The 20,480-nt window shown below is 33.4% G+C and overlaps 1 protein-coding gene across 11 annotated transcripts in view; it reads right to left on the reverse strand.

Annotated features, from left to right (window-relative positions):
• The window catches only part of DENND1B (DENN domain containing 1B), a 244,053-nt gene that overhangs the window by 123,597 nt on the left and 99,976 nt on the right, over positions 1-20,480 (reverse strand). For 6 of the 11 annotated variants that reach the window (XM_070602421.1, XM_070602426.1, XM_070602422.1 and 3 more), the window contains exons 4-5: positions 13,002-13,051; positions 10,945-11,017 (exon numbers count right to left, since the gene is read on the reverse strand). In XM_070602421.1, the coding sequence (XP_070458522.1) occupies positions 10,945-11,017; positions 13,002-13,051 (123 nt within the window). Of the gene's footprint in view, positions 1-10,944; positions 11,065-13,001; positions 13,052-20,480 lie in introns of all 11 variants that reach the window. The other 5 variants (XM_008538111.2, XM_008538110.2, XM_070602419.1 and 2 more) reach the window with 1 other exon arrangement.

The raw sequence follows: 20,480 nt of genomic DNA on the forward strand, positions 1-20,480 counted from the left end.
AAAACAAGAAACAAAAAGTTCACACGTTCCACTTCGGCAGCCTGGGGTTCACTGGTTTGGATCCCAGGTACAGACATGGCACCGCTTGGCAAGCCATGCTGTGGTAGGCATGCCACATAGAAAGCAGAGGAAGATGGGCATGGATGTTAGCTCAAGGCCAGTCTTCCTCAGTGAAAAGAGGAGGATTGGAGGCAGATGTTAGCTCAGGGCTAATCTTCCTCAAAAAAAGAAAAACACTAACAACTCAATTAAAAAATGGGCTAAAGATCTGAACAGACGTTATTGCAAAGGAGATATACAAATGGCCAACAGGCACACAAAAAGATGTTGAACATCACTATCAGGGAAATGCAAATCAAAACTACAAGATTATCATCTCACTCCCATCAGAATGGCAATAATTAACAAGACTGGAAAAAAGTGTTGGGAGGATGTGGAGAGAAGGGAACCCTCATAAACTGCTGGTAGCAGTGCAAACTGGTGCAGCCACTACGGAAAACAGTATGGAGACTCCTCAAAAAATTAAAAACAGAAATACCATATGATCCAGCTATTCCACTACTGGGTATTTATCCAAAGAACATAAAAACATGAATGCATAAAGATATATGCACCCCTATTTTCATTGCAGCATTATTCACAATAGCCCAAGACTTGGAAATAACCTAGGTGCCCATCAAGGGACGAATGGATAAAGAAGATGTGGTATATATACACAATGGAGTATTACTCAGCCATAAAAAACAATGAAATCTGGACATTTGTGACAACATGGATGGACCTTGAGGGTATTATGCTGAGTGAAATAAGTCAGAAGGAGAAAGTCAAATACCATATAATCTCACGCATAAGTAGAAGATAAAAACGACGACAAACACATACACAGAAACAGAGATTGGACCGACCGGGGTTACCAGGGCAGAAGAGGGGAGGGAGAAGGGCGAAATGGGTGATTAGGCACATTTGTGTGGTGATGGATTGTAATTGGTCTTTGGGTGGTGAACATGTTGTAATCTACACAGAAATCGAAATATATAATGACATACACCTGAAATTTACATAATATTACAAACCACTGTTACTGCAATAAAAAAAGAATTTTAAAAAATCAAGTATGGGGATAGACTAAAAGCATTTTCTGTCCTGCTAGGACTCAAAAATTTACTATTCCTCAATTTACTATTATTCCACACTATTTTGGGGAAAGTACTAAAGGACGGCTTCAACAAAATGAGGGAGTGAAGCCAAAAGGAGGAATAAGTCTAAGAATAAATTGTGCAAAGGCCCTCAACGTAAGCAACCTAGACTGAAACAGACATGAAGATAACGGGAGGGAGATGTTGGCAGGGTGTTTACAAGCATGTCGACAACTTTGTGTGGGAGCCTGGAAAAATTCGGGTAGTATGTGACAAATCTTTGACAGCTTTTGGGAAATCTGAAAATCAGAAACTAATATTGGTAATCTCAATTTTCAAGTTTAAATTATTCAACTCTTTAAACTCTAGTACTTAGATGGCTATTCTGTTATATCTTTCACTTACAAAAAAAACCTTTAAAAATTATTAATACTGTTTTTAAATTATCAACTCAACATGATGTAAATTACTACATTATATTTTCTATACTCATTATAACTCAACGAAATAATTTTCTTAGGGAATGTCCTTCTACCAAGAGACACTACAGTTCCTTGGATAGAGGGCAATTTCTTTCATTTGTAGTCATTTCATGTTCACATTTCAACTAAAGAAATTGCTATTTCAAGAAAATTTCTATGTGTGGTATAGTTCCTATCTACATGTTCACATAAGATGAGATCTAATCTATTTCAAGGAACATGCTGGTCTGTTTCTATCCTGGTCTCAAGAATCTTTAGATACAGCAAAGTTTATTGATTTTAGTTGGTTGCACGTCTACCAATGTTAATTCATACATTGCCATTTTCACCTTACACAAATAATGTGAAACCTTATTGAAACTTAACTCTTCTTTCCTGGTTTGCTATAAAAATAAAAAATATAATAAATACCTAGCACAAATAAAAACTGTTAAATTTTGAAAAGAAACCTAAACATTAATCAATTATTTATTAATGCAATTTGTTTCATTTTCCAAAACAAATAAATAATCTATATAATTATTACTATTTTTTATAATCTCCAAGAATACTAACTTTTACTGAATTTCATCCTGGTACCAGGCTATGTTTGTTCTTGATACAGGGTGTGCTGGATTTTGTGCTCATGTTCATCCTCCTAGTATCAAATTCAACACTCAGCTCTATTATGGTTAAAGCACTGCAAGACACTTGATGTTTTACGACCTCCTCTAATATGACTTCAGCTATAAATCAGACTAACACTATTTTCTAAAAAAACAATTATATCAATGTTTACACTTATTGGATATTTCTCATAGTCATCTTGAAGGCCCCATCGTGCCTGGTTATTTCTATCTGGGCAGTATGACTTACTAGGTCATTCTATGCCCATCCAGAGAGAAAAGAGTAGAATCTAAGAATCAGAGACTACGTTAAAATAATTGGAAGTACAGCGAATAAAACTTCTTAAACACTAACTATATCTATGAAAATATGCTAGGTACTTTATATGTGTTATCTCATTTAATTCTTATAAAAATGCTATGATGTATATTTGACTAAACTAAGCTAAAGTAATTTATCCAGGGTCACAAAGTTACCAAATGGCAAACCTGGGATTAGAACTCTGATCAACCTGACTGAGCAATATATGCTCAGGGGTCCACCACAGACAGTCCATCAGAAAACGCAGGCATTTATTTCTATAATAGTCAGCCTTTGAATAAACATGTCCAATGATCAGACATTTTCAGGTGGCTAGATAAACTGTGACAAAATTCATTTTGGTTTAATCTTAATCAGTCTACTAATAATTTTTATCCACTAAAGCAAATTCTACCTTCCAAAATTTGTTTAACTAATGTTCAGAGCATTATCTTCATGCCTTTTAAATTATACTTTGTTCATGTGGGCAAATTTCTCAGCAGATAAAGATCTGTTTAAGTTGATTCTTTCATCTAACATATTGGTAATTCCTTCTAATTGCGATTTTAATACTGCTTCTATGTTCACCACTGTGGATAAAAATTTTGAAAAGGACATGGCCTGCACTATAGTACAAGACCCCTCCCAAAATAACATAAATCTACTTCTTAGCAATGTAAGTGTGATATTTTAACCAATAAGAAGACTCATAACTGCATTATTTACTGTCTAGCCAATATTTTCCTCTACATATAATTTGTTCATGATTGATAGCAGAACAGACTCTGAAATTTCTACAACAGCTCTGCCTGATACACCAGTAAGTACTATCACCATAAAGAACTGCAGTTACACACAATGTGCTCTTTGTGCACACGTACTGGTTCTTGGTGATAATTAGCCCCTTTTTAAGAGTGCATATTATTATGTTTTTTACTAAAAACATCACATATCAAAGTGGAACTACCCTGTAATCCAGTCGTGCTCCTAGAAATGTCAAGGAAGTAGGAACATTTACTGTTGCAAAAAAAACAGCAGCATCTGGAGCAGAGGGTGCAAACTGGCTACTTGCAGACCAACTCTAGCCTATGAGCATATTTTGTTCGGTCAATGCACCATTGTGGTTTAACTGAATAAGTTGCCAACTTCTAAATCTGACTAATTCAATTAAAAATCTAGATTTCTTGCTCCTCTTAAAAATCAAAAGAACTGGTACTACCGGTCACTTATTTTTCATTTTGCAACAAATACCTACAGCTGTGTAATGGCTTCTGTCTTCAGATGGGGCATATGCTATTTGGAGCACCATGCTCACCACAACTTCCTATTGTCACACACTTAACCTGCTTATCTCGTTTGAGTCCCCTACCTGTTGCGCAGGTAAGTAAATTCACAACCCCTGACATGGAACAACTACTTCACAGGAAGCCTGCTCACTTTTTTGTATGACAAGAAAATGGTCCAGGGTACACAAAGAAGTCAATAATTCAAAAGTTTTAACAAGATTCTATTGTAAACTTTAAAGACAAAATGTGTGGCAAAAACAACATATATACAATAAATCTTATAAATTACATAAGCTTACCTTGCCCACAAAAGAAATGTTATTCTCATGTTTTTATTTTTGTGGTTTCTTAGATAATTTTCAGATAATATATTTTCAAAGCAATTAATTTTTAACTAACGTATAAGCTCTTAAACTGGCTACCAATAAGTTAAAATCTTTTTTCACTAAATTTTACAGTCCCAAAGACAGTCAAAATCTGTTTTGTTACAACCAACCACAAAAATTCTAGAAAGTTTAAAACATGTATTTAACTTATTATAATGGCTAAATAAGATATTTTACTTGAATTACATAAAACTGAAATGTTATTTCTTTAACAAAGAATAACTGTGACTCTCATACTCTTGTAAACATATACAAATGTGAAACAAATATATTAGGACCAATTAGTTTAAAACAGAAGCAGGAGATTCTTCAAAGTTTACCTATAAAATTATTTCCTTAATTCTTTGTGAAGACATAAGGCAAAAAGGCAGATGTATACATAAAGTCATGAGTCCATTTGTGGCAGTAAGAAGACTTCCCCCACACTTGTGCTTCCACTATAGAGCTGATAAAACTTTTACATTCAAAAGTCAAAGGTTAAATAAAGGAAAGGAAATGTTTTTTGTCAAATAGTCAGGTAACCACTAATAGTCTAAGTGATCAGCAGGAACCTAACTTATAGTAATCAAATAAAACTAAGGAAACTGCCTTTCCGTAGAAAAACGTCTAATGTCTAGAGGCTGTTTTTCTGTCTGGAAAATTGACACAAAATGTGTAAAATTGAAACATTCTGCTTCTAAGAGATTTGCCCAAAGGAAGAGTGTGAAAGCTTCCAGTTTGGTATGAATTAAGGGGGGGGGGGGGGGAATGACTACAAAGGCCCTACACATCAATCTGTCTTCCTTATTAGTGAATTTCATTTTGAACCCTTGGAGACAATTTTATAGTTGTAAAATTATGTTAATCAAATTAGGAAAAAAGTTACTTTTTGCATTTGTGCTAGCATTTGAAAGCAATTCTAAATATGAACAATGGCAAGATTTAAATTAGTAATATCTCAGGATATTTTTGAAATCTTGTGAAACTAGGATAGATGTGTCATACAAAGAGCTAAAGCATCTGGCAGTGGCTGAAAATTCAAAATTAAATAACTTTTATATTAAATAAACCTAAGTTCTAATATTTCTTCTAAAAAGTGAACAAAACAAACAGAAATCAAATATACTTAACTTTTAAATCTTCTAAGAGCATAAATCCAGGAGAAAAAGAACACATGGCTTTTATAGCATTGTGTGCAAATTCTCCAGCTTAGAACTCTAAGGTAAATCTAAATTACTTTCAAGTCTTATAAAAGCATCATCCAGGAATGGAGAAAAGTAGCTTTAAAGTATTATGTGCAAATTTTTGAGCTCAGAACTCTAAGGAATAGAGTAGTTTTTATTAATAAAGTATATAAATCACTCAGAGTGCTTGGCTTCTGGTAAACGAACACTAAACAAAGTTGCTGTTAATTTATTGTTTTTATTAGTATTATCATTGTTGCCTCTAACCTAAAAATCTCTGCTATTCAAGAAATCCAACAGAGTTATCTTTTGCTTTCCTAATGAAAATGTATTACCAATTTGTAGTTAATTTTACTGTATATTTAAAAATCTTAAACATCCTTAAATGTATTTCATTTTCGTTATGACTACTCTTTAAGGACGTAAAATATTTTAAACTGTTCAATATCAATAAAAACGAGACATATAAATATTATTCTTTTAAAATTAAGTCACTAAAACACAAATTCAAATGTTAGAAGATAACATAAATAAAAAGATTTTTGGTGCAGATATATTTACTTGATCATGATAGAAAAAAATTTCAAGTGTTTAACAGGATATCATAAAGACAAGAGAAATATTAATTTCAATATAAGAATTTTAAATCATTTGATACTAAGAATGACCCCTGAATAATCAATCCAGTATTATCTTATAACAGAATACTTAAAAATGTAGTATGTTTCAATATAAATGAACTAGTTTGCACAAAAGACAGCTTCAAGGACAAGGTATTAAAGTTTTTCATATTCTAAAGTCATAATATATTCCAGGTAAAGATATAAGTAACTAATTTTAAAAACGATAATCAGAAAAGAAATCATCTGTGTGGTAAATCTCAACTTTTAAAGAAAGAAATAAGTGAAATGACCAACTGTCAGATTCAGCACGTGCAAAAATTCCCAGCACTTATGGAGGATAACATGAAAAAGCCATAGCAGCTTTTCCAATTTATAAACTGCTTTATACACATTCATTCATTTTACAAATCGCAAATAAAGATTACAGTTACTTATTTAGTTTGCTATCCAACAGAAAGACTTGTAAATGTATCTTATGGAAGTAAGATCAAAATAAGATACCAAGATTTAAGTAACGGGTGTGTTGCACATATAAGCACCTTTATTGTCTTTTTTTAACTTCTCTGGATTTTTCAAATTTTCTATAGTAAAATATATTTTTTTATCAGAAAAACATGGTTAAAGATATATTTCTGTGTCTTTCTTATACAATTGTCATTTTTTTCAATAAATTTGAGCCGTAATTATTAAGGCTAAATTCAAAGAGCATTAGAATTTATGACTTAGAATTAAGGCTGAATTCTAAGACCAGGACAGTCCCACAAAACTGAATGCAAACATTACTCTACAGCTTTGATCAGCCACCAGTAAATACTCTGAAGACCAGCACAGGTGATCTCTCTCATAGAACCCCCAGATCAGTACAGTATGCTATCCAAAAAGACAAAAAACTGACCTTTAAATGAAGAGACCTGATTGCCCCAACCACTTCTATGAATAGTTCCTTAGATAAATCTACCTTCCTTCCCCACCGCCCTCAAAAAATTACTAGTCAGAGTCTAAGTCTTGATTTTATATTGAAACTAAACAAACTTCCTTCAACTACACTTTAAGGATACAATAAAATTAAATGAGTGTTGCTGGAAGAGAAAAATAATAGGAAATAAATTGTAGGTGTGGTAGTATTTCTCCTCCCACCTCACAAAGCATTTCCACAATGTTGAACATTTTGTGTTGAAAGTACAGCAAAACACTAATATCTTGCTTCAAGATGGTGATGGGAGGATCATCTCACAAGCAATACTTTTTCTCTTCCAAGGGTCATTCTTTCACAGTGATTCCAAATTTCAAGGGCACAGAATGCAACTGTCCCGGGCCATCTTAGTTCTGCTGTACCACAATGATCAGCTCACTGCCTTTGGAGTGTGTACGCTAAAACATCCCAGTGAGATGATTTCCTATCCTGCAAACACACTAGATATTTTACCTGACAAAAGACGATCTGGTTAAATTCTAATTTTTAATATGCTATTTATAGTTCTAACATCTCGGAATTTTAGAGCAAAGAAAAACTGATTGAAATGACTTTACTCATTGCAAAACATGGATGGATGCTGAAGTGTATAAAGTAAAAAAATTAGAGGTCTATCCTTCTAGACTTTTTGTAAGTATATGCAATCATATGTTAATATATAAATTTTTGTCACTATTAACTACTTAAAAATATACATTCTTAAAATACATTTGTACAAACATATAACTTCTTCACAAACAAAAGAACATACTACAAAATATTACTCTGAAATGTTTCATGATTTCACAATATATCATAACCATTTCTCCAAGTCAGAACCTATATGTGTGTATAATTTTTCCTAATAGCTAAATAATATTCTATGGTATTAGTCATTCATTATTAATGTATTTATTCAACAAGTATCTATTAAGAGTTCATTATGTGCCAGGCATTACTGTAGGCACTGGGAATACAATACATCAGTGAACAAAACAGACAACAGTCTGGCAGGGAGTGGGCCCAGAAAGGGGGGTTTGGGGAATGTACCATAATAAACCTATTCAATTCCTACTAAGGGACATTTATGTCCAATTTTTTTGCTATTATAAACCATATTATAATAAATAACTTTGTTCACACTTTACTGCTCACCATTGGGAATATTTCTGAGACTTAAATTCCTAAAACTGGAATTAATTGAATCAAGGCATACGAGATTTTAAAATTCTGATATTACTAAATTTCCCTTCAAACGTTTATGTGATTTTATAGTCCTACAAATAGCACAACAAGTGTCTGTTTCTCCTAATGCTTATTTTTCAAAAAAAATTTTAACTTCTGCCAATCTTAAATATGTTCATTTCTTTTAGCTTTAGTAAAGCCGCCGAGCATCATTCACAGGTGTACATGCTATACACATTTCCTCTATGAATGTTATTCAGACCTTTTAGTAATGTTTCTATTGGGTTATTTTTCTTTCTGTTATTAACTTGGTGCTTATTAAGTATTGTGGCTATTAACTCTCTGTTACAGTGGTTGTAAATATATTCCTACCTGTTTATTCTTGGTATTTTAAATTTTCTTATTATATTTGTCACAAACAAAAAGTTTTCATCATTATAGAGTCAAAGATTCCAATCTTTTTGGCTTCAGGACTCAAATGTTAGGCATATAAAAGCTCTCACAGCAACAGTAACTTTTAAAAATCATAATCTTTTCTTCTAATATATTTAGAGTTTTATCACTCCAAATGTAAAAGGAGCAATTTTTTTAGAAAAAAGATAAAATAACCAATAATACTTATTGTGAAACGTTTTCTTTACTGGCATACATGATGTTACCTCTGTTTTTTATTACATTTATATAATATAAGCATATTTTCTGCAGGTAAAACTCTTCCTAATTCAAAGAGTACTGTAACATTCAGGTGTTCTTCCACATATACAAGTTTGAGAACCACAGAAAAAAATAACTTGATTATTGTAACTGCTTTAGAATTTGTTTCCTACAAATTAACGACAACTGGCCAGGAGACACAGACACTATACTAATCTTTCAGTCATTTAACAAATAGCTATAGATTTTGTGTAAATATTTTAAAGTAATGATGGCTTTCCTAAATTTAAACAGAAATTTCTAAAAATGTTTATTTTACAAGCATGTTTATAGGGACTATTGTGAACATTTAATAACTATTTGCTAATTATTAACAGGTTCAGTGTATTCAAAATATTTTAAGAGTTAAAAACAAAGAGAAAGGTTCAGACTTTAATTATGAGTATCAGGAACTCATTTTGGAGGCACTGTGGTATGCTGTAAAACATTACAGAAAAATGATGCCCACATCATACTTTCAAATGGGTCAGCAAAAACAACACCACAATAAGAGAGAGAGAGAGAAAAAGAGAATTTGTACATATGTGTGTGAACACTGAGGGGGAGGAGAGCAGAGAGAGAGAGAGAGAAGCATGTTAACAATTCTGAATTTGATGATGTGTATACAAGAGTTCACTATACTATTCTTGAAACTTTTCCATAAATGTGCTTCTTTTAATGAAAAGACTTAAAAACTCAGGGAAATTAGGAAGCACATACAGCTTTGGTCTTTCTATTGGAGCAAACGTGTCTTGGGCAGAGTCATAAGGTTCTACTCCCTTTAAACCGCAGCTTTTGAACTTTCAGCATGAAACACAGTGATGCAAGGAGCCCTCCCCAGCCATTTTCCGCATGGTCACTCCACCCTACTGCCCAACCGACTGGACTCAAATCAGAAGAATCAACCCACAGTTTGAAGCATAACAGTCGTCTGGATAAACATAAGTTTTAAATCAACTGTTATCCAGATGAAAAAGTTGTGTCTAAAGAAAGAGTGGAGGCGCATCTACATTCTATTACTTATAAAGCAATTAAGCATTTACTTTTGAATAAAGATTTAGAAAATTCTCCAAGCCTAACAAATGTTCCAAGTAAATTTATAACCTAACCCTCAAAGAATGGTATGAATGTAGCCAAACAGCAAATGAATGGAGTAGACATCAATTTTATACCTAAGTTTTCTTTGTGATATTTTAATTATTAAATTAAACATTATTTCTCTTCTTATAAACATTTCTATAGAACCTAGCTTGACCAATACCTACATTATAATTGCAGTATAGAGTCCTATTTTTATAGAGTGCATCTGGATTTCTGATTCATCAGGACATATTAAAGCAAAGCTAACCTTTAGGACCCTTCCTTCTCAACAGCCAGCAACGCAAATCCTATGTCTACAGACAGGAGACACACTCCTAAGCATCTATTGCATCAAGGCAGATAACATAAGCAATTGAAGTGGACAGGGAGGACTTGTGGCAAACTAGTAAACTCATGACACAACTAAAGAACTGTGGCTCAGTTCCAGTTTACTGCTGCTACTGTGGAGTGGAGGACCGGAATTAGCAAATATTCCCATCTAGCAAAAGGAGTCAGAAACATGAATTTTATGCAAAATTTCACTAAAATTCATAAAATTAGAAACATCTTCTAAAATTTTTAAAACACCATGTGGCCAAATAAAACACCTCTAAACACTTCTGCCTAAAATCGCCAGATTGAACCTTTGCCTTAAAGCAGCAATTTACTTTCAAAAATCCAAATTCTGCATTAGTGATAGAAAAGAGCATGTACTAATTTAATTGAATTTTTTTGCATCCTACTTAATATGTGAAACATATTATTTGAATTCATATTTTAATATCTAATTTTTCAAAAATAAACCACAAAAAACTAATCTTTAAAAGAGCCAATTCTTTCAAGAAAAAGTCTGCTGTTTCTGGGAAATCTTTAAACCTAACTGATGCCATGTAAAGACAGTAAATAAAATTATTTTTCAACTTACTTGGCTTTAGAGAAAACAAATAGGAAAAAAATTATTTTTTAAAGTTCAAAGCAAAACAAAGCACAAAAGAAAGACAGAGTTAATCTATTGTGCATCTAGTTTATTCTGTTTTACTACAAATACTCACCTAAGGATGCATAAGCAAATTTTGCCTCCTGATGTGAGTCTGCAAAATCCAAACCTCTGCTTACTCTCAATGTCTGTCAGGACAAAGGTAAAGTGCTGTCCAACTTGATTTTGAGACACTCTACAATACAGCAATATTATCAAACATTAAGCCTTGTGTGAGAATTTTCTTAAAGAAAAGCAAAAACAAGAATATATTTATATGTGGCGTTGGTTTCATCTTTCCAATCAGTGGGTTCCTGAAGCTGGAACTATGTTCTAAAACTGAAATGAGTGTGAAATGTGTAAACTAAATCATGAGCCAAACATCAAAATAAACTGTAATACCTCATGGGCCAAGCAACTCAGCATATACTAATCCCTTACCAGGGAATAAGAAGGTATTTTACCATAAGCTTTCACATGCCTAAAAATACTTGTGAAATATTTCATAAATTCTGAAAACAGAATTACTGAAACTGTGGACACGAGAAGCTACACACAATGACTGAGTCTGCTCAACTCTAACCTCTCCCTTCCTGATTATTCTAAGACTGCTTAAATAGCAAATCAGGTTGCTTTAGAATCTAAGAGCAACCACCACCAACTCTGTTTAATTGCTGCTTCTGTTGACATTCTCACCCAATAAAGTACCATACAAAATACTATTGGTATTTTTTTTTTACCCTTCTTTTCTAGAGCTACCTGTATACTGAGAATAAATTTCGAAGTACAAGAATATGTTTTCTACAAAAAAGCTTATTACAAAGGATTTTAGCTAATTTTGGATTAAGTATCATACTACCATAGTATGTGTCACACTGCAGTGTGAGGTGCAATATAAATCATTACACTGAATCTTTATTGCTATTTAAAATATATATTTCCTGTTACTGGCTATAATCTTGCCACTAGACAACCATAACTGAACATCTGCTTCCTTATCCTGAAATGAAATATCCATGACACCTAAATTTTGGTTTTGAAATAAACTACTTTGCTACTAATGTGCCAGTACTAAAAATTGTCTGCAATTGTCAGGAAATATTGCATTTCAAATGCTGAACATTTGACGAGTACACTTTTAAGTGGACAGTTTTTAAAAAATTTTTTACAAACTTCAAAAACAACCTCCATTGCCTAATGTGCCCTCTAGTGCCCAACGTTCACAATATGCTTTCACAGCTTTTCTTCCTTTATTTTACCCTTGCTATTAATTTGAAAATTTTACTATAAATTTTAAATTTAGCAGTGTGATTCTCCAGAAAGGAGGTAAAACAGGGGTATCATTTATCAGCAATATTTATTAGTATTGATTAGCCCATCATTCGGAAAATGTTATCTTTAATAGCCTAAAATTTTAGATTTTCACTAATCCTTACTTCAGCAAAATATTTTCCTAAAGTAAATGTTCTTTTAAAATCCCCTCATACCATACTCTTTAAAAAAACTAATAATAGGGTGTGAAAATCACATGGAAAACAATAAGTGATCTGTTATTATGCTTAAAGGGCTACATATTCTGTGAAATTCCTACTACACACAGGTAGTACTCTATTCATTCAGTATTTTTTCAGTAAAATACAAACATAATGAGATTTTCAAAACCACTGGGAGGGTTTCCCTGTAGCCTTCCATAGTCTTGCGCTATTTCTATAAAGCTATTCTTGGGAGACAACCAGCCATGAGTTTTACAATATCACACAGATGGTCTTTTCAATTAGGGTGAAGTGAGAGAGAAACCAGGATATATACATCTAATTTTAAAAGACACAATTGTAAAGCTCTGGTCAAGGACACATTAACATTTTTTTCTGTTAGTACTTACAATATGTATCTGAAAAACAAAAGGAAGAAATGTAACCTTAAGATTTCTCTACTGGTCACAGTGGAGAAAACAAAAGATAGAATGATTTAAAGGCTTCTTCACTCAAATATTATTTAATTTTGAACCTCTAGTGTTTTTTGCTGGAAGCAGTGAAGTACATTTCATTTTATTAAAAAAAACACGTAATAATTTTAAGGTGCTCACTTAGATGGGCTAAAGTTATTATCTAAATGATGACTTATATACTGTACCTTTCAACGTCAAAGGGGAAACAGAACTTTGGCACACTCTGTAGTACCTCCTGCAAATGCAAATTAAAAAAAAAAAGTTTTAGAATATTTTTAAAGATGCAGTTACAACTTTTTTTGAGACATTTTCTAGGGGGAAAAAGTTTGGTTTTTTCTTAAGAAAATAGTGCAGGTTCCTAGACTAAAATAATTGATTATTAAAAAGGAATTAAGTTTGTGCTTTGGCAGATTGCACTGACAATGCCACGGAAGCCCCAGGAGGGAAAGGCCTGGCCTGAAGGGTATTAACACCCTTCACATCCCCGCTGGGATTCCCTTCAACAAGGCCATATGGATTTTACAAGAAGCACCACACCATATGGGTAAGCTACGTCTGCTGCTACTTGTACCACAGACTAGCCACAGGGACTTCTGACAGATCCTGGCTCAAAAATATAAATGTTGTTTCAATTAAAATGCAAGCAGAGAAAAGGGAACGAAGTTGGCAGCTGAATGAATTACTGGAGGTATAACAACTCTACATGTCCTAGAGTAAAACGGTTTAAAAAGAAGGCTTTCCATAGCTAAAGAAACACATTTATATGTTTCAACTGTTGGTAAATTGAAGAACAGTAACACTAAGTTTTACCTCAAATACCACTCTCAAAAAAATGCACATGCAAAAACAAATCTTTAAAACAATATAGCTTCTAGTCTGTGCACTTTCATTTAAGAATAGCTTAATATGAAAATCAATGTTTTAATTAAGCAAAGTATTGATTTTGAAACCTGCAGTGATTTTATAGTCATTACAAAATAATTTTTAAAACTTTTAAAAATCATCTGTTAACAATTATAATAAAATGCAAATAATTGTCAGCCATCTGGCAAAAAATGGAAAAAGATCTATTTTGCTATATATGAAAAACAGCTTAAAATTAATTCTAAAGTTTAACTTTAGAATCAGAGTTAAATCAGAGTAATTTTTTTAGAATCTAAAGTTAAACTTTGGAATTGAAGAAAACATTATACAAGTTCAAAGCCAGGTGATTGTACAACACAGAGCAGAGATTTATGAGGATGTTTCCTATTAAAAAGAAAAAAGAGCAAATATCTTAATACAGTCATCACTCCCCTCAAAAAATACCTTACCTGCCACCTTTTTACCAATAAAACTTACATCCAGAGAAATCATCAATATCTGAATATTTAAACCCTACATATATATATAATATATATACTTTTAAAGTAAAAATTTTCATGTTCTGTTAAAATGTATACTGCAATAAGGTATCAATTAAAAATAAAACACTGGAAAATTCCTATGCCAATTCCTAAGAACGCTTCAAAAACCTTAAGCCACTGAAGCAGAAAGCAAGCACCATATAAAAAAGCAATCTTCTATCTTTAGGACAGGGTACCTTGGTTTGCTTATGAACATGTACCTTTAAAAGTATCAGCACAGACCCCATATTGAGAAAAAGCTAACTGTTTTACTACTGATAATATTTTGTTAAATATAATTTAAAAAGCCACTAAACTTGAAATGATTATTTAAACTGAAAAAACAGTTCATTACATGAGAATACTTCATTCGACCAGTTAACCCTTATCTTGTGCTACATAAAGTGAAGCCATTTACCATATTTACTACACATATGAACACTATTTAGATATCCCTTCTGTAAAATCGTTCATATAATTTCTGTAACAAGATATATATTCAAAATTCATTGTCTACCTCTAAATATATTTAACCCAAACTAGCAATGTATTTCATATCAATTTTAAGACTCAAATTAAGAAGACTGCTTCCCAGTTAGTGGTTCCATCTTTCACACCCTCCCCCTCCCTTCTTCCACAAGCAACGCACATGCACAAGCTTCTGCAGAACAGCCTCAGCTCGCTGCCCAACTGGCAGAAGCATCCCTCAGGGGACAAGTCTTTAAACCTCCGCACTCTTTAAAATTCAACCAGCCAGCAGGTCTATAGACTAGTGTATAAACAGTATAGACAAAAAAATCCTCTCCCAGCTTATGTCAGTGACAAAGCAGCTCAGCAGTTGACTGTTTCTCCCCTGACAGTATAAGCTGGGTTTACACAGATCAATAGCTGGAAGTACTACCTAGTTCCCAAGGCTCGGTTTTCTTCCTTAATTACAGGTGCTATTCAAACTGAAGTTAAAAAAGAAAAGAGAGAGGGAGACTTGGAGGGAGGAATAAAAGACATGCAAATAGATTTTTTTGGATCCTTTTCGCAATAATGTTGATTGAAAATTGTACTTGTCTATTTATTGGAAGTGTTCATTAAGTCTGATATTCCCACCATACGGTTTTGATATGACACACACCCACACACACACACATACACACACACAATTCTAGGTTGGCATCCACAGATTATGTGAAAAGTTTAAGATAACAATCTTCAAAAGTTACGTTTCCCCCTTTTCTACAGCCTTTTGTTTATACAAAATATCTAATTTCCTTAGCAAGAAAAAATATTTGGGATTTCAAAATCCTCTTAATTCTCTAAAATATTTTATTTTTATACAAAAAGAGTACACTGACTAACATGTCTAAATGTTAAAAATGGAAATACCAAAAAGAAAAAAGTAGAATAAAAAATTATGAATAGCAAAAAACAAGGGACAATAATATATATACACATATGTACCCTAAAAACAACACATCTACTATCATTAAAAGGACTGCAAACAAGGACTGACGAAAATTTATACATTATTTTTTAGTCCCATATTCCGTATCTGTAGTAATAAGCATCAAGATCAAATTGATCTTGTGAGAGACAAGAGAGAAAACTGCCAGTGTTAGAGTGGTATATTAACTCTTCATCCCGTGAGGTTACCACTTAGCATTAGAAAGTAACCAAATAAAGGGAAGCAAGCATTTAAGAATCTACTTTTTTTTAAAAAAAGTTAAAATTTGTAACATTTACCTCCCCATTAAAGTTTGATAACTACAAAGATGTTAGAATTTCTCTGAGAAAAATTAAGATGAAATAAGATATGTCATTGTTGATGTCAGTAATTACTTTTCCTCCTCAACCACTTCTTCCCCTACCCGATACTGAAATATTGATGTTCTCTGAGGTTCCATGTATTCCTCTCTTCCATACTCAATAAGGTCCATCTGCCTAGGCAACCTCATCTACACTCACGGTTTCAACTACAACTACCAAAGCTTGTAGTCTTACAGCTTAGATATCTCTGTGAACTCCAAGATTACACAGAAAATTACTTTCTAGTATCACTTTCTGAATGTTCCCCAGACACCTCAAACTCAGAATGCACAAAACTGAAGTCATTCTTTTAGTTATGGTCCTTATCACCCAGAAATGGCAGCACCATCCACCCAATTACCCAAACCAAAACCATGGTAGTTGTCCAGACCCCTCCCTTTCCCTGACCTAGACATATAACCAATCATTCATCAAGTCCTTTTAATCCAGTTCATAGCTATCTTGCTCCAGAGGTTCTCAAGGGGAGAGCAGAAAGAATTAGAAGGAAGATAAGAAGGTATAAGAATCACTTGGGAGGGTTTTTCAAAACACATTTGATTGCCTACATTACAGACCCAAGAGGGGCTTGACTCTTTAACTTAATCTAAATAGAATTTATAATTAAGGAACAAGACTACCTGTATCAGTTAAGGGTGCTTAATATATACAAGGAATAATTATTCTCTCCTTGAAAGAAGCGACAAGGTAGACTTGTTGGGGACTGATTAATTCAACATCCTCCTTGAGGGCTCAGGAGTCCTCCGTCCCTCTGCTCTGCTGTCCTGAGTTTTGTTAGCTTTGTCCTCATCTACTTCTACACATGGTCACAAAATGAGCTGCCAAAGTTCAGAAAATCACATGACGACATGGTAGTGTCCGGTGAAAGAAGCATCTCTTTCTGTGAGTCTCTTCTTTATCAATGAGGAAACCTTTCCCAGAAGCCCCAGTGGCTGACTTTCCCATTATATGTAATTGGCCAGAAGGTCACAGCCATTCCTAAACTAATCACTGACAAGGAAAATGGTTATCTATCCTTAGACGAGTTAGAGGAAAACTCAGAATTCAAATCCGTGCACTTTCCACTAGCCACGACACACATCATTATAAAGAAGCTTGAGTGAAGTATCATATTTTCTTTCTTAAGACTCCTCACAATAATTTTAATCAGATAAGAATTAAATTTATACTAAAGTTCTCAAGGAAAATATAACACACTATTATGTAAGAACAGTTTTCAACTATCCATAATTTTATTCATTTGAATAACACTTTTTTAGAATCATTTTACAACAACAAGGAGGCTACTTGTCAATTTTAATCTAATTTTTCACAAAGGCCATAGATTTCTAAAAAGATGATTACTTAATTTTGAATATTATCTCCCAAAATAAATAAGTATTCATTCAATCTGTTTCTGCTTTACAAGGGGGAATAAACTATTTTCTTTCTCAACAGAAACATGCACTGAGCTGCTTAGTCACAAGCAGGTTACACAGTGCAGAATCAAGACGCCCAAACCGCACACTGAGATGGTCCACAGCGCCACAGCAAACTCACAGGGGCGCTGCAAGATGTTTCAAAGTTTCGAGGAAAACACAGCTATATTAACAAGTGATTAAATCAGAATGTGTTTTATTAAATCAGAATGTTTTATTAAAAGACAGAATTACATGAATATGGTAAATTACACATATAGCCTCTTTAAACATTATCTTCCCATTTTTTTAAGCTTTTTAAGCTTAGAGAATCTATTTTAAACTTAGATTAGAAGCAAGGAATAACCATCAGAATAACTGAGCCCACTGTGGGATTTTTCTCATGGTTTTTACCTTTATGTACTTGTCCAATTAGAAGTAAATTTTTCTTTCATCCCTCCTCCTTAAATTAGGGAAAGCACCATAAGTTTGTGAATTCTAACACTAAAATCATTTAGACTGTTATCTCTGATTAAGCTATTTTTCACTATCAAAAATTAAAAATGAAATTTTATTGTTGGAAGATTTAAACATCTGCCATGATGCAAATTTATTCTGCTATAAAAAGAACTGTGCGTTGAAATATAAATTTCAAGGACTTGGGTTCTACGTGTATCAGTCTTAGGTGATGGGAGCTCTGCAGTCTACAAACAAGCACTTGAGTTTAGTCTAACACAATAAAAAAGCCTCGATTTGGGCACCAGCCAGAGGGTGGAGCGGTTAAGTTAACACGTTCTACTTCGGTGGCCCAGGGTTCGCTGGTTCAGATCCCAGGTGTGGACATGGCACCGCTTGGCAAGCCATGCTGTGATAGGCGTCCCACATATAAAGTAGAGGAAGATGGGCACAGATGTTAGCTCAGGGCCAATCTTCCTCAGCAAAAAGAGGAGGATTGGCAGCAGATGTTAGCTCAGGGCTAATCTTCCTCAAAAAAAGAAAAGAAAAGAAAAAGGAAAAAGCCTAGATTCGAAACAGGGTAGAGTGATGTTACAAAATATATATCTTTACAATTAGATAGGTGGTTTGCTTGGCAAAAAAGGCATAATACATTTCCCTCATTAAGATAAAGACAGCATTTGAAAGGCATGAAAGGAAAGTGTGTGTGTGTGTATGCAAATGAGTTCCCAAAGTTTTTTTTGTCAAAAATTTACTACAAACTGCTTTTAGATTTTTATCCCTAGGTTAACATTAACTTTTAATCAAGGATCTGAATAACATTATCCAACTCTACCTAAGAAAAAGCCATTCAGGAAGACTCCCTTTCCTTTCCCTAACAACCATATAACCTCCCACCGCATTCAGACTAAATATATGTACTCTTTCCCTCATTGATCTCTATTTTAACTAGTAACATTTTCTAGATTAACAGAAATATATAATAAAATAGAACAATGCCTATAATATTAATTTGCACTTATAGATACTAAGGTATTTAAAAGTGAATATCAATCATTTAAATGAAGATTAAGTAGAATTAAGTAGGAAAATGCTTCACTTTTTACAAAGAAACAAGTTTTATGTCTGCCTACTGATCAGCTACCATGACTTCAACCCAGTTAGATGCTGTGAAGGGTAAAGAAATATGATTTCTGATTTTCAGCACAGGGATACTGAAGATCAGATCATTAGAAAATAGGGGCATGAACACAAGCACACATGCACACAGGCACGTGCACAGGCACACACGCGCAGAGGCAAACATGTGCACAGGCACACATGCACACAGGCACACATGCGCACAGGCACACACACAGGCAAATCACAGTGGTCAAGTGCACAATGCTCTGGAGTCAAGCAGTTAACATTCGAATTCTGGCTCTGCAAGCTATTGGCTATGTGCTCCAGTTACCTCACCTAGAAAACGAGGAAAATTATTATCTATCTCATAGGATTAAGTGAGGATTCATCTGGGGATTTGTATGAAGATTAAGTGAGAATTAAATAAAAATTCATGTAAAATGATTAGACAATGTTAGGCATGTAAAAACCCCCGAACAACTGTTGCTCTTTTATTAATTAGTTACTTAAGAACTCTTAAATGTCATATGAATTCAAACAAAGAAGATATTTATTCAACAAATATTTACTGAATACAACATTTAAAGTCCTGTGTCCAATGACCTATGCCAAAACATTAACATACTGAGATATAAAATGATGATAAATATTATACTAAATAATTTATCTGCCTCCTTTAAAGATTTCCAATATATTTAATATAGGTACATATGGATATAGACATATTATAAAGATTTGAATATATTCAACTGTTTCTATTTAACCAAACACAATAGAGGAAACTCTGTTAACACTGCAAAGTCATATAATGTACATATCTGATGATTTCAATATGTATAGGAGTTTACTTTGGGCTACCATACCAGCTACTTCTTTTGAGTTAAAAATATCTTCAAAGAGTCATGCCAACAAACATTTTTCATTTAAGGGAGGGTTTATTAATAAAATTCCTTTTTCATGTACTTACTTATCAATCCAGTTAATAAAGATTAATTATCAACTCTATGTAAGGTACTGGCCAACCTGAGGAACAGAAGTTATTTCTTGGTCTCTTCTACAATCTCAAATTAGGCCTTTCCCTCAACTGTCCTGGCTAACATATTGTTAAAGGTACCCTTGGAAAATATATTCTCTTTCTACCACTGGCCTCTATTATAGAATTACGTTTTCTATTTTCTTTAATTTTGAGGTAATCTCTCTTTGTTCTTTGTTCATCTTTGTTTTCTCCCAGTCTTAGAGACTGCCAGATCCTGATTCACACTATTTCTCTTATTCTTTACACCTAGGCTATGTGTAGAAAATCTCTCTCATGATATTCATGCAAATTTTCTCCATCTACTGCATAGATCACACATTAGAGAACTGATTTTTGTGTTACAGATGACAAACAGAGATACGATATGTTCCAGAGCAGTAAATTACAATTAGCCTTTTCTTCCGGTCTCGCCTTGAACCTGGTTCAGAACTATGCCTGCACTGCTCAATTTTC

The sequence above is a fragment of the Equus przewalskii genome, chromosome 31, assembly GCF_037783145.1.
Source record: "Equus przewalskii isolate Varuska chromosome 31, EquPr2, whole genome shotgun sequence".
NCBI lineage: Eukaryota > Metazoa > Chordata > Mammalia > Perissodactyla > Equidae > Equus > Equus przewalskii.